The 14,201-nt window shown below is 58.8% G+C and overlaps 1 protein-coding gene across 5 annotated transcripts in view; it reads left to right on the top strand.

Annotated features, from left to right (window-relative positions):
• The window catches only part of MGRN1 (mahogunin ring finger 1), a 56,775-nt gene that overhangs the window by 38,572 nt on the left and 4,002 nt on the right, over positions 1 to 14,201 (top strand). For 2 of the 5 annotated variants that reach the window (XM_025859011.2, XM_025859010.2), the window contains exons 10-16: positions 1,564 to 1,723; positions 3,320 to 3,429; positions 5,606 to 5,671; positions 7,308 to 7,534; positions 8,973 to 9,090; positions 9,366 to 9,411; positions 10,477 to 10,575. In XM_025859011.2, coding sequence (XP_025714796.1) covers positions 1,564 to 1,723; positions 3,320 to 3,429; positions 5,606 to 5,671; positions 7,308 to 7,534; positions 8,973 to 9,090; positions 9,366 to 9,411; positions 10,477 to 10,575 — 826 coding nt within the window. Of the gene's footprint in view, positions 1 to 1,563; positions 1,724 to 3,319; positions 3,430 to 5,605; positions 5,672 to 7,307; positions 7,535 to 8,972; positions 9,091 to 9,365; positions 9,412 to 10,476; positions 10,576 to 12,821; positions 12,867 to 14,201 lie in introns of all 5 variants that reach the window. The other 3 variants (XM_025859014.2, XM_025859017.2, XM_025859013.2) reach the window with 3 other exon arrangements.

The raw sequence follows: 14,201 nt of genomic DNA, 5'->3' as shown, positions 1-14,201 counted from the left end.
CTGGGTCCCCCAGCCCTGGCCAGGGCCCCGTGGGCTGGTGGTAAATGAGTTAGTCCCTGTGTGTGCCTTCCCCAGGAGGCCCTGCGACCCCAGACTCCATTTTTCCTTAATTTTTTATTTTATTTTATTTTTATTTATTTTTTTAAAGATTTTATTTATTTGAGAGAGAGAGAGCGTGATCACGAGCAGGGGGGAAGGGCAGAGGGAGAAGCAGGCTCCCCACTGAGCAGGGGGCCTGAGGTGGGACTCAGTCCCAGGATCCTGGGATCATCACCTGAGCTGAAGGCAGATGCCCAACTGATTGAGTCACCCGGGTGCCCATTTTTCCTTAATTTTTTAAAGGAGTTAATAGGGAGGGGCACCTGGCTAGCTGGGTCAGTGAGCATGCGGCTCTTGATCGGGTTGTAGGTTCGAGCCCCACATTGGGTGTAGAGATGACTTAAAAATAATAAGAGTAATGAATGAATAAATAGAAGAGTTAACAGAATCTGTGGGCATTTTGTTCTTTTTCTAGCAAATTCCCTGACTTGTTAACGTCATTGGGTTGCTAGCCGTCGGGTGGGTAGGGACAGCCTGGCGTGTGGGGCCCCTTTGCACCCCCTCAGGGGAGCCCACGCTGCCCCCGCCAGTCGGGCCCCCCCCCCTCACCCAGTCGCAAGCCCTCTGTGTGCCTGTAGCCAGAGCACGTGGTTGACGGAGCTCTGGTCTGGCCCGGCCAGGGAAGGGTGGCAGAGAATCAGCCTGTACCTTTGTCATCGTTTGAAAGGCACGAGGGAAACTACCATCTCTTTTTAAACGTTTCTGGAAGTTTCTGGAAGTCTTACACGTGAGCTTCTGTGACAGCTGAGACCGGTTGAAAGCTGAAGTCAGGGCAGTTTGGTCAGGCCCTTATTCTCAAAGGAGCGCCCCCGGTGTGCTTGCTTCCTGCGTTAACACCACAGGTGGGCCGGCTGCCCCTAAATGGCCTGGGAGTGCGTGTCTTCGCCTTGACTGGCCGTCTGTCTGATCTGTTCCGTGCCCTGATTTCACAGAAGATGCACAAGCAGCATAGCTGTTCCGAAGCGCGGGGGCAAGGCCGGGCCCCCGTCAAACCTGATTTACAGAAGCTGGTGGTGGGGCCGTTGTTGCTGACTCTTGATCCAGATACTAGTTTTGATTAGACAAGTTAGACTTGTCTGATTTTTTTTCAGTTTCAGCCCCGTAAGTGGGCGCCCTCTGCAAGACATGCTCCGTACTGTTGGGTCGTTTCCACGTTTTCTCTGTGGTTCTGAGGCATGGAACGAGACCCGAGTTTCTTGGTTTGGAGAGTGTGTTGGGGGTGGGGCATAGATTCTCTTCTCTGTCTGGGGGCCGGCGCGGGCTGGGTCAGCCCTGGGCCGCATCTCCCGAGGAGTCCTGCTCCACGGTGACCTTCCTCCGCCCTCTTGGGCTTCCCTCTGGGGAAGTGGGGGACAGCCGGTGGGGCGGCCGGGGACGGGAACAGCTCCCTGCTCCGCCCCCCGTCCTGGCCCCTGCCTGTGGCCCTTGGGAGCTGCCGACGCTTGTCCCTCGGTGTCCCCACAGCCCTCGGACGAGGAGAACAGCGACAACAGCAGCGAGTGTGTGGTGTGCCTGTCGGACCTGCGGGACACGCTGATCCTGCCCTGCAGGCACCTGTGCTTGTGTAACTCATGTGCAGACACACTGCGCTACCAGGCCAGCAACTGCCCCATCTGCCGGCTGCGTGAGTGGGGGGGCTGGGGGGCCGGGGGCTGTCGGCCGCCCACCCTGGGCACAGGTGGTTGGGACCCACGGCGACCGCGCGGGCCCGTGCGTGGCTCTCATCCTCTGAAAATTAGACTTCGGGAGTTAACGTCTGGAAGGCTGTGCCAGGGCAGGTGCCTGCAGTGAAATTGGAACCGGACAGATAGATGTTGGTAGTGACTCAAGTTTTTAAGTGTTACGTGGAAAATGTCTGGATTTAAAGACCAGACCTGGTGATGTGGAAAGCTGACTGAGGAGGGATAGGCTTCCTGGAGCACTGCAGACGTTTTCTCAAAGCTAATTCTGAATCAAGTGTTTGTCCTCCAGTGGAGGAATCTAAACATTCTCAGGGCAGAAAATCCCACTGGATCAAAATGAGCATCAAGCTGGCGGGTGGGTCCCGGCAGCAAGGGAGCCCAGGGTGTGGGTGAGGAGCGAGGACGGCTTTTTGGAGAAAGCCTTCCTGCCCTTTCACCTCAGTGTGCTGGTCGGCCTCCTTGGGGTCTCCTGGGGCACTCGTGCCTCACCCCGCGCCCCTGAGGCAGCACGCAGCCCTGCAGCCCCAACTGCCATGCCTGTCTTGTCACTGTCTTGGGGCTCACAGCCTAGTAAGGCGCAGGGGTGGGTCTACACCTGTTGTCCCCCTGGGATAGACGGGTGTGTGCAGAGGCTACAGGGCAGGCCGAGCGTGTGGAAGTAGAGGATGAGGCTGTGGGGTCTGGGGGTCCAGAGTCCAGCCCTGATGAGACCTCAGGGGTAGGTGGGGGAGGCTGCAGGGGGCCGGTGTGCTGGCCCTGGAGGGTCAGGCAGCAGGGCCAGAAGCCCCTCCCATGGGAGGAACAGACTAGGAGCAGGGGAGCGGGGGGCCGAAGGCCAGCCTCCCCCACGGGCCCTGGCTCCTGGGCATTCTCGGCTGTGGCCTGGTGTGGAGGCCCCGGGGGGCCCTTGTCTCTGAGGCCTGCAGCCTGGGGCAGCCGCCGTCAGTGCTAGGGACATGGGTGCCCCTGGCAGGTGCTGGTACGGTGTGCAGCTGTGGACTGTGTGTGCAACCTGCATTTTTCGTCAATGTTACACTCCTGTTAGGAGAACTGACGGTCCAGGACGACCAGTAGCCTGCGTCCTGATTTATTTTCCCAGTTCTTGCTGCTGCTGGTTTTCCAGTGTAGAGATTGTGCTGTCGGGCGTTCACATACGTGCGTCTGCCTGCCCTTGGTATGACTTCAGGAGGAGACTGGCCAGTGCCCGGGGCACACCTTACGCTTTTAGCTGGTCGCCAGGTGTGACGCAGATGCACTATTGCATGTATAGTCCAGGGTTCGGCCTGTGGGAGGCTGGTGGCACCCTGCTTGTTGCCCCAGAAGCTCCACCAGAACCAGGGTCGTGCACTCCTGGCCTCATCTGTCTCTCTTCTGGGCCACTGTGTTGTGACTCTGTTTTGCCTCTGATTTGGAAACGTGGCTTGTTCTAGGACCTCTGTGTGGTGGGTGGGTGGCCAGTGTCCCTGGAGCCCAGAGGGCCTCAGTGGTGCCGGAACTGGCTGCCCCTTGCCTCATGTGAGCCCTTCCCTCTGCCACAGCCTTCCGGGCCCTTCTGCAGATCCGGGCGGTGAGGAAGAAGCCAGGAGCCCTGTCCCCTGTTTCCTTCAGCCCTGTTCTGGCCCAGAACATGGACCACGACGAGCATTCAGTAAGTGCCTTTTTTTTCTGTGTTGGGGGGTGTGGGGCAGAGAGAGGAGGGGGTCTGGAGGAAGCCCCTGCCCACTTGCAGAGCCCATCAGGTGTCCACATGCTCTCAGGGCTTACCTTTGTGGTAGGACGGCTTCAGGTTCCCAGTGGGGCCGTGTCATGAGGCCCTGGTCGGTGGCCAGAAGGAAGGGCAGGGCCAGACTGTCTGCCTCTCTCTGCCTGCCAGCTCCATGGGCCTCCTGTGCCTGGCGGGCCAGTGCTGGTCCCCACAGGTGGTGGTGAGGTGGAAGGGGTGACCCAGGCTGGGCCCAGTGAGCCCCGGGTCCCAAGAGTGTCGTTTTTGCCGAGAGCAAGGGCCATCTGACGGCACGCAACCCTGCCTTGAGTGTGAGTGTCTGTCACCGTCACCGTCATTCTACCAGCCAGACAGCCAGGGCCACTGCATGGGTCCTAGAGGGTGAGGTCTCGCCCAGCGGGCAGTTGCCACATGTCCCCCTGACGTTCTCTGCCCACCTGGAGGTGGTGCCCATCCTGGACACAGGAGGGCACCTTGGCAGCCATCCACCTCACTAGCTTCCTAGGAAACCGGCAGGTAGAGCTTGCAGGCAGATAAGAGAAGACAGGCTCCGGCTTTGGGGAGAGAGATGGCTCTTTGGCTGAAGAGAGACGGAGAGAGACAGAGAGACCCAGAAAGATAGGCAGAGACAGAGAAAGGCATGGAGAGAGATGGGCGGAGACATGGAGAGAGACACAGATGGGGATGAAAGTAGAAAAGCAGGTACTGAGACATTGGCAGAGAGACAGGACGAGATAGGGATGGGGCAGGAAGGGGAGGCTGGTGTGGGCAGGTGGGGCGGGCAGGGGTAGGCCCGGGTCTTGAGCTCCTAGGCCCCAGCCGGCCACAGCGGTTGTCAGCCAGTGGATCCGTTGTTGGGACTCAGTGATTCTTAGAGGAAAAGGACCCAAACCTTGTGGTTCACGCACCCACAAGATGGCCTTCTGTGCTGGGCCAGTGGGTGTCATGTGTTTGGCCTCTACGGTGATTCTGAATATTGGACCAGCAGTGTTTAAAAGTCTGGACATTTTCCTTAAAACTCAGATTTCTGGCTTCTCTTTCGAAATTTGTAGCTGTGGTCTCGCAGCTGGAGCAGAACAAGGCCGCCTCGGAGGTGGGGTCCCCCATCACCCCCACTCTTCCTGGGCCAGCCAGACTGGGTGTTTTGCCTGCTGGACCCCTGTCGGCATCAGGGCTTACTACTTCCGAAACAGCCTTCCAGTGACTTTAATGTTGGGCTTGACTTAGGAACACTGAATATTTTCCCCAGCAATGCAGTTTTAGTAGAGATTGGAGTAGCCCTGAGATGTGATTTGTTCCTGGGAGAGAAGTCACTGTTCCGAGGGATGGGGGCTCGGGGATGGATGGTGGATTTTCTTGTTGCTTGTCTGTGCCCCTCCCAGGCCCTGCCCTGGAGTCTGAGCATCCGGCCTGACTTTCACTCTTACTCTGAGAGAGCCGAGATGCTGCTCACACTACTAGGCACACTGGGGTTTGAGTTGTAAGCTTCACATGCTCCTGTGACTTCCCCTCCAGAGGGTAAAGATAGCCAAATAAACGGGCTCTTGTTCTCTGCCACATTCCCCGTACGAGCAATTTCCACATAGTGCCACAGAGAACCCAAATTTTCTTCCATGAGACCATTACGATCATTGATGAGTGGGGGTGATCTGAGGTTGATTTTTCTCCCCAGCTTCCTCTAGGAGTTGGACATTGGTAATAAGTTTATGAGGCAGTGCTGAGCCTCATAGAGGTATGGGGTGGAGTGTTGCCTTCCTCTGCTCAGCTGGGCCCACTTGTGGGGAGCGCCTGGCCAACCTCATACCTGTGCTGGCCAGGACTTGCTTCTCGGGGTGACCCAGACCGCGGGTGGGCAGTGGGACAGGGATGGGCTCTCCCAGCGGCAGAACTCCTGGGAGTTGTGTAGATGTCCAGGCCTAGGTCCCTGCAGAATCTGTACTTGGCCAGGTCCCCGGACTTCACGTGCAGGTTACATTTGCCAAGTACAGGCTCACAGCACACCTAGAGACCAGCAAACCTGAGAGACCCCCCCCCCAGCCCGCCAGCTCCAGTGCCGTTTGGGGGGTGGCAGTTGTAAAACGTATGATTTTTATCTTGACAGTGTCCCTTTAAAAAATCAAAGGCGCACCCCGCCTCACTGGCCAGCAAGAAACCTAAAAGGGAAACAGTAAGTGTGTTTGGCCCTATGGCCACATCTTTGCCCCGCACCCTAATGATTCAACCAATGACAAGTATGGGAAGTCATTTTCACCCCAGGCTAACGTGTTTGGCTAATTTAATCTGTCCAATCCACTCTCCCCAGTCCCGGCGTCCCTGCCCAGGAAGGGAGTTTTGTGGAACAAGCAAAGCTCAAGGTCTGTCGGCAAAAAGCCAGTGTCTCGGCTCCCCGCTGCCAAGCGGCAGCAGCACCGGCCTCGGGCCGCCCCTTCTCGCCAGCTCTGCTTCTGCCCGTGGTCCCCAGTGGCCTCGTTTCCCTTTTTTTTCTTGCTGGCAGTGGAATGACGTTGGAGGTGGAGCTCCCTTGCTGCTAGTTTTTGCAAAAACCGTCCTCCTCGCGCTTGCTGCTTGTCCCGCATCCCCTGCTCTCTCCCCCTTGGATGGTAGCTCTTTGGGCCAAGGACTTGGTTTTCTGGCATTTTCCCTGCATCTCGGGGAGCAGGTGGGGACCTCTGCCTGGAGCCTCTCCTGAACCCCGTGGCCCCTTGGCAGAACTTAGGTGGAAGTCCCTGGAGGCCCAACCTGGAGGTAGAGGTTTTTCCTGTCTGGAGGGCAAGGAGGTTCACAGTAATTACTGGCCTTTAAGTGGAAGGCAAGTTGGGAGCAAATGCAGGGCACCAGGGGCCCAGGGGACTCAGGAGGTCCTCGCTGAGGGCAGGGAACCGCTACCCTGGCCCTTCTGCCTTCCCCTGGTCCACAGGGTTGTCCCGTCGTCGCCCAGAAAGGCAGCTCTCCCTTCCTCCCGGCAGAGCAGTCAAGCGGGCGGGAGCTTCACACTGGGAGCACCACTGGGAGCACCACTGGGCATTTGCCCTTGGCCTTGTGTAGTGAGAGCGAGGCAGGTGGCTGTCCCACCTGCACAACGGCCTGGGGGCCTAACAGCTCCCGGCACCTGGGCATCTCCCCACCTTAACCCTAAAGCAAGACTCAAGTCTGTTGATTTGCCTCACTCCCAGCCAGGGGGAAGACTGGTTCTGAACCAGGGGTGCCCATTAAAACCACCTGGAACACGCGTCACCTCCAGTGGACGCTTGTTCCAGGCACACAGGATCTCGAGTTGGGCCAGATGCCTGTATGGGGCAAAGCTCCCTGCGGGGCCAGGCCCTCCCTGGTCTAGAACACATGCGGCTCCACTGGCCTCTCCCGTCTTTGGCATGGCTTTGCTCTCCACCTGCTCCTGAGCCTCCTTGCTCTCTCTGATCCCTCACTCTCCACCCTTGCCAGGCAGGAACAGAAAGCCAGGTAGGGGCTGGCCGAGACCGGGGGTGGGGAGGCTCTTTTAGCTGCCCTGTCTTCCTTCGTCTGGGGTACAGAGCGGGCCACTCGGGCATCCCAGGCTGTGTGCTGCAGCTGATGGCCAAGGGAGCCCTGGGGGGGTGTCTGATGCTGCTGTGGTGTTCTTGGCACTCCTCTGAGGGAGGGTAATTTAGGTCCCTGGAAGGTGGAGTGGACAAGAGATGGCCAGAAGGCAGGTTCTGGGGAGTAGGACATCCCTGGGGCACAAGGCCAGCGTCTGGGGCTTTGTGGCCCGGGGTACTGAGCGGGAGTGTGGCCAGCCTGTCCCTTACCCGCTTTTGTCCCCACAGAGCTCTGACAGCATCCCACCTGGCTATGAGCCCATCTCCCTGCTTGAAGCGCTCAACGGCCTTCGGGCCATCTCCCCGGCCATCCCTTCAGCCCCCCTTTATGAAGAGATCACCTACTCAGGCGTCTCGGATGGCCTGTCCCAGGCCAGCTGTCCACTCTCTGGGATCGATCGAATCCTGGAAAGCAGCCACCAGAAGGGCAAGCCGAGGAGCAAATCCCCTGACAGGTGAGGCTGGTGCCAGGATTCCCTTTGGGGGCTGGTATGTGGGAACCCAGCTGCCTGTTCTGTGGCGGGGGTCAGGGAAACATGCGGTATCATGAAAGAAGTGCAAAGCAGGGGGCCGCCTGGGTGGCTCAGTTAGTTCATCGTCTGACTTCGGCTCAGGTCGTGATCTCGGGATCCTGGGATTGGGCTCCACGCTCAGTGAGGAGTCTGCTTTGAGATTCTGTCTTGCCCTCCCTCTGCCCATCCCCCTGCTTGAATGCACGCTCTCTCTCACTCTAAATAAATATTTTTAAAAAAAAGTGCAAAGCAGGTAGTATCTGCAGCTTTAGAATGTTTTGTTGGGTGAGCCATCAGAGTGACTCGCGGAACCAGTAGCAAGTTAGGTTATGGCTAAGGCTGGTTACAGCAAAGGAGAGAGAGCAAAGCAGCCGGAAAGATGCATTGGTGGAGGCCACAGGTGCCCAGTGTCCCTCCCTGTCCCAGGCCACACAGGACACAGTGGGAGCCCTTTGAGTCTCAGGGTCCCAGGACTTACTGGGGGCTGTCACATGGGCACATCCTGGGTGAGCAGCCATGGCACCAAACCCGGGCTGGCACGAAACCAGGCGCATGACGTTGCCCTTGTTATGCCCAACAAACAGAGAGTCCAGTCATGCTTCCCCTGGACACATGCGAGACACAGTCTCTTCTCACACGTGCTGTTTATTTTTTTTGTTTATTTTTTAATTAAAATTCAAGTTAACGTAGAGTGTATTATCAGTTTCAGAGGTAGAGCTCAGCGATTCGTCAGTTGCATACAACACCCAGCGCTCGTTGCATCATGGGCCCTCCTTCATGCCTGTCACCCAGTTAACCCCCCCTCCCCCCCAGCAGCCCTCGGTTTGTTCCCTGTGATTAAGAGTCTCTTATGGCTTGTCTCCCTCTCTGATTTTATCTTATCTTATTTTAACCTCTCTTCCCCTATGATCCTCTGTTTTGTTTCTAAAATTCCACACGGAAGTGAGATCAGATGATAATTGTCTTTCTTTGGCTGACTGACTTCGCTCAGCATAATACCCTCTGGTTCCATCACGTGTGCTGTTTTCTTAAGTAAAGTTGGAAGTTGTGTAAAACCAGCCACGGCCCCGGGGACTTGCACACGTGGCCGGGCCACTCCAGATCCAGAAAGAAGCGTGGGGGTCTCTCCTGCTGCCCCCGCCCCCCACTCCAGCAGTTTACCTTTGTGATGCTCTCCTCCTCCTGGAAACACAGAGCTGGGGTCAGGCCCGTGCCTCCGAGTCCGTCCTACCACTGGGCCTGCTGGTGGGCGCTCTGCGGGCGCGCACACCTCCCTGGGGCCCTCTGCCGGCTGTGCCGTCTCACCCACAGATGGCGTTGGCTTTTGTGGGTTGGTGTTTATCATCGACACGTCCTCCACTCCCGTCTTCTCTGTCCCTAGCACCCTGCGGTCTCCGTCATCCCCCATCCATGAAGAGGATGAGGAGAAGCTGTCCCAGGCCTCGGACGTCCCTCCCCCACTGAGTGGGGCGGGGCTGGCACTCAGCAGCTCCCCCGAGGTAAGGCCCTTCTGTCACCCTGTCCCCACTGCCTGTGGGGGGGCCTCCAGACCGGGGGTGAGGTGTGCCTGGGTCCCCCTCCAGCACTCTCTCACATGGCACCCTCAGCTGGTTCCCTCATCTGTGGGCTGCATCCTGTTTCCGGGAGGGGGGCTGTGCGGGAAGTCCTGGAGTGGAGGCCGCAGCTCGCCCCGCGCCCCCTCCCCCGGCCGTGCACAGCCTGCTCCCCGCTCGCAGCTCCGGAGCTGTGGGCACACTTTGTCCTTGTTTCCTAGAGCTTCATAATGGAGGAGGCGGATGAGGCATCAGCACTGAAGGAAGGTAAGCCCTCCGTTCGGGGAGCGTGTCCCCGGCCTCCTGTCAGAGGCCTCCCAGGCCACTCTTGCAGGGGTTTGGCAGGGCGTGTGCTGGCTCTGCTCCTTACTGCACTGTCTCCTAGAGCCCAGCCCTCGGCTGCTCCTGGTTTTCTGCACGTGGCCAGCTGCTCATGAGTGTCCCATACGGGCTGCCCAGCCACCGCCTGGAGGGACCCAGGGTCCCTCTTGGGGCCGTAGGCTGGACCGCCGGGTGCAGATGCACAGCTCAGCCAGGGCCCTCCTCTGTGTGTCCCTGTGTCTGCGGAGCGGGCCTTGCACCTCTCTGGAGTGGAGGGTTTAGCATAGCTCAGCCTGCTGGGGCTTGAGTCCCAGCTGCCACTAACGGGCATTGACCTCCCAGTGGTTGTGGGCCTTCCTCTGCCCCAGCATGTGGGGTCCGCCTGCAGGTTGCTGGGCCTGGGGCCTTGGGTCTGGGTTGTGAGTGTTGGCGCCCAGGGCAGGGTGCCAAGTCTGGGTGTCTTCACTTCCTGCCTCTTAGGCCTGGGCTCCTCCACCTCAGGATGGGCCTGACCCTCTCCCGACATCCCTTCCTTCCTGGGCAGAGCATGCGCCCAGACCAGGTGGCTCTCCACTGTGCCCATCCCAGGGCCCGGGTCCCCCTTCTGCCAGAGGGGACCTCCCCCTGAGGACACTCTGGGCAGCACTGGGACCTGTGCGAGAGGGGGTGTCCACACGCGTGCCCCACTAGCTCTCCACTCTGTGGCCCAGCTGGAAGGAGAAGCAGGAGACCGTTAAATCTATTACCTTCTTGTTTTTGTGTAAACAGGAGTATGTAGTGTTTCTCTAATGAAAAACAAAGCCCCAGGCTGGGGTCGGGTGAGAACGATAGTAAAGAAAAGCAAATGTTGGCCTCTCAGACCTAGGGGGCGGAGGAGGGAGTCAGGGTGGGGTCTGGCCCGCAGTGGCTGCAGAGCCCTCAGGGAGGAAAGACAGGCTCCTGGGGGTCCTGACCAGAGGGATAGTGGCCACCTTCCGCCTCTGGGCCTCTGACCTGTCCCTTCCTCTGCAGGGAGCCAAGTGCCGTCCATCGAGAACGTCCTGCAGGATGGCAGCCCTGAGCCCTGCAGCCATGGCCAGCCCCGCCTGCCGGCCGATATCTACCTACCAGGTAACGGCATTCGGCGGTGGGCCGGGGGGGGGGGGGGGGGGCGTATATACTGTCACCGTCCCCATGGAGCTTGCGCTGACTCTCCCCATGGTGCTAGGGATTTGGTGTGACTGCTCGGGGAGGGGCTGGCCTGTTAGGAGCCCAGGTTTCTCTCCCTGGCTCTACTCACACTCCTTTTGACCCCAAAGCACAGCCTGGCCCTGGCTCCACAGTCACCCCCCTGCAGCCCCTTGCTCTCTGGTGCAGGGCCTGTGCGTGAGGCCCCTTCATACCCGGAGCCAGCTCAGGATTTGGAAGGCAGGAAAGGCTTCTTGTTCAAGGACACGGTCCTTCTTTCCATCCATCTTCTGCGTGGAGCCTGGTAGGCCGCTCTAGCCCCGCTGGAATCTCCCACTCTTACTTCACCCGTGGGCCCAGTAGGCCCTGTTCGGGTGCCCCAACAGCAGGGCCTCTGCCCCAGGGAGCTACACACAGAAAGCCACCTGCGTGCCCCAGGCATGATGCTGGCCACCAGTCGTCTGCCACCTGCCTGAGGGGCTAACGGGCACTCACAGGGCCCAGGTGATGTGGCGCATCGCAGGCCAGCGCTGGGAGGACAGGTGGGGTGCCAGGCACCTGCAAGCCCCAAGGGCAGTGGGGGAGGGGTCTTGCTTCTCTGCCCCCCTTTTCCAAAGGCCTCTGCCCCCTGTCCCCAACTCTGCTCTCTGCTCCTCTGGGTCAAGATCTTCAGCTTTAAGTCCCGGGCTCCAAAGATGGGGGACAGGAGTTGAGGGCTCTCAGAGACTGGTGCCTGCTGCCTGCTAAGATACCATCGGAGGGTCCAAAATCAAGATAAATAGCCACGATACCCTCAAAGTCCGGCTCCTGCCATGTGGCTAGGAAGCACCTTTGCCCCCTGCCTGCCCCAGTTCTCAGTGACCTGACCTGTGCATCGGGCCTGGCTGTGATGTGCTTTGGTTTGGAGGTGCCTTGTCCTGCCCGCCCCAGCATCTGGACAAGCAGTGGCCTGTGCAGAGGGTCCAGTTAGCCCGGAGGGTGGCACGGTCACCAGGGGTAGGAAGGGCAGGGCAGTAAGTGCCGTCGGCACTTGTGCGCCTACCCAAAGAGAAACCGTGGGTGAAAGCCATGTTTAGGACCAGCGTTCCATAGAGTAACACAGAATTCCAGTAAGTTCTTTCAAGGAACTTCAAGGATTTTCTTAAAATTACAAGCTTGGGGTGATGGGGAGAGCCCGGAGAGGGACTTCCTAGAAGCATGAGTGAGAGTTGTGATTCTGTGGGTGAAGGGACACCTTGACCCCACCCAGCAGTGCCGGCCACCTGCCCCGCGGTGTCTGCAGGTCAGGACAGGTGACACCAGGCTCTGTGGCTCTCTCACCCCCCAACCCCAGGCCGGTGACGTGGCCTGCTTCATTCAGCTCCACAGATGGGGCGGGGGGGCAAGTTGGCTGTGGAGGTGGTAAAGGAGAGGCTATTTCCGTGTTCGGGGCAGCAGAAGCCCGAATCCAGCCACGGAGCATGAGGAGGCAGCAGGGTGGGGCGATGCTGTGGCTCTGGGGCCCGCGCCCCACCGGGGTGTGCATGCTGCACGCTGTGCCCTGAGCAGCGCCGTGAGCACCCGGGGGCTGCCCCCGACGTGGGGGCCGGGCAGGGGTCCTCACAGACGCGCACACCTTTATAAGCATAGGTGTACCTGTCTTCCTTTATTCCCGAGCTGACACTTTCTGTCCTGCTACTGGCTCTCGCTTAGCCGAGATGCTAAACATCTATCACATCGGGCTGTGTTCAAGAACAGGGACATGCCCACGGGTGTCTTCGTTCTTTACAGAAGCTGCACAGCTGTCCCCTGGAGGGACGGGCACATTGTAGTGAAGCTTCATGTCCATAGTGTTGATAAGGGGAAGATAAGGAGGCTGGGCAAATCCATGTTGGAAAGCTAGATGCGGGTAGCCCTGTGAGGGTGGGGGCCCCCTGGGCACCGCCTCCCTTGAGGTGAGCCCCGCCCGCCCCGGCCCCTGCCCTGTGCATGCTTCCCTGGGCTGAGTGCCTCTGCGTTGGACTGTGGCCCAGTGCTTTGTTCTCCTTTGTTTCAGTACAGGAGTCTGTGTGGGCGTTTCGTCCGGTCCCCCCCCCCCCCCCCCCCCCCCCAGGGAATCTTGTCCTAAAGCAGTGCATTTGCTGCGGAATGTGCTGGTCTGTCTGAGTGCTTTGCTAACTGAGCTTCCATCTTTCTCCTCCTCTGCACAGCCCTGGGGCCTGACTCCTGCTCTGTTGGTATAGAGGAGTAAGCTGGTACGTGATCGCCTTCATCCGTGTTGTGGGGTGGCTCTGAGGGGCATCCTTGACAGTGCTGGACTGAGGACCTCCCCAGCTCCCTCTCCCTCTCCTGCTTCTTCCCTGGGGGTTCCTTGCCCTTTTCTGGGCTTCTCCACATCCATGTCTTCCTTGGGGTCCTGGATTCTGAATCCAGAGCTCTCCAAACGTGCTACACCTTTGCCCCTAAGAGGTGGTCCCAGGGGGTCTGACATTGGCCTACTTTTGGAGCCAGAGCTTTTTCTGTCTGGACTGTGTGGCCCACCCAGGCCTTTTTAGCCTTTAGGGCGCCAGGAATGGTGACTTAGCCCTTGCTGAGATCCCCGTTGCTGCTGACTAACCTGTCCCCCAGCCTATGTATGGAACTTCGGAACACCAGCACAGGCTGAAATCAGGCCATTAGGAGGCCATGTGAGGTTGACCTCCACCCTGATTGGGAGATGCCTTCTACCTGGGTGACCTTGCCAAACGATTGTTTATGGAAGGTCGTTCTAAGAGTACCACCACCCAAACAAGCGAATGCGATTAGGACCTTCTTCCCCTTCTTCACATGACGGTAGCAGCTCTGGGAAGTCTGGTGGTGGGAGAACCCGGTGCCTTCGGTGGCCCGATCTTTCCCAGATGCGTGTGGGGTGGAGCGCTCCAACAGGACTCCGGCCTGTCCTGGCAGCGAGAGCCTGGCAGCCCCTGCGGGGACATGTGCCCCAGGCTGGTGTGCGGCCTTCCTCCTAGCCAGCTGTCCTCAGCTTTGGTGTCTGTCTGCTCGTTTTGACAGCTGCTTTTACGTCCTTGCACAAACCTTTCTTGTTCTCCTTGAATGTTTCTTCTGATGAATCTTTTCCTCTGTTGAAGTAGGGCCCAACGCTTTTATAAAGTCAGCCCTGGTCTCCATGTCAGTGGATGTTGAGTGCTGTGATCTGAAACTTCCAGGAGTAGAAAATGCACAGGGGTCAGGCTGAGCTCCAGGGAGCTGTATTTTGCCTGCAGGCTGCATAGCATAGCTGACGCCCTGCACGAAGCCACAGATCCTAGGAAATCAGTTCCTCCACCTCAGGGTCTGTGTCATGGGTGACGGGGCAGATGCACTCCTCGGTTTGTGATTTGAAGGCTGTCCGGTGGTGCTCGTGTTCAGTGGGCGGGCGGCCGGCAGCCGTGCCTCTGCAGGTCTGACAGTCCTGCTGGTACTCGCTGCTGCAGGCCCGGGTCACAGCTCCAGCACCAGCGCCCTGGGGAACACACTTAGTCCAGGGACAGAGCGCCTCATGGCATTGTGAGGCAACAGTGTGATCATGGCGGAAAAGGCCCCTGAAGAAG

Source organism: Callorhinus ursinus, unplaced genomic scaffold, assembly GCF_003265705.2.
Source record: "Callorhinus ursinus isolate GAN/ISIS: 27379988/994484 unplaced genomic scaffold, GSC_fseal_2.0 scaffold13, whole genome shotgun sequence".
NCBI lineage: Eukaryota > Metazoa > Chordata > Mammalia > Carnivora > Otariidae > Callorhinus > Callorhinus ursinus.
The sequence above is the reverse complement of the archived record's forward strand: the minus strand, read 5'-3'. Positions and strand labels throughout refer to the sequence as shown.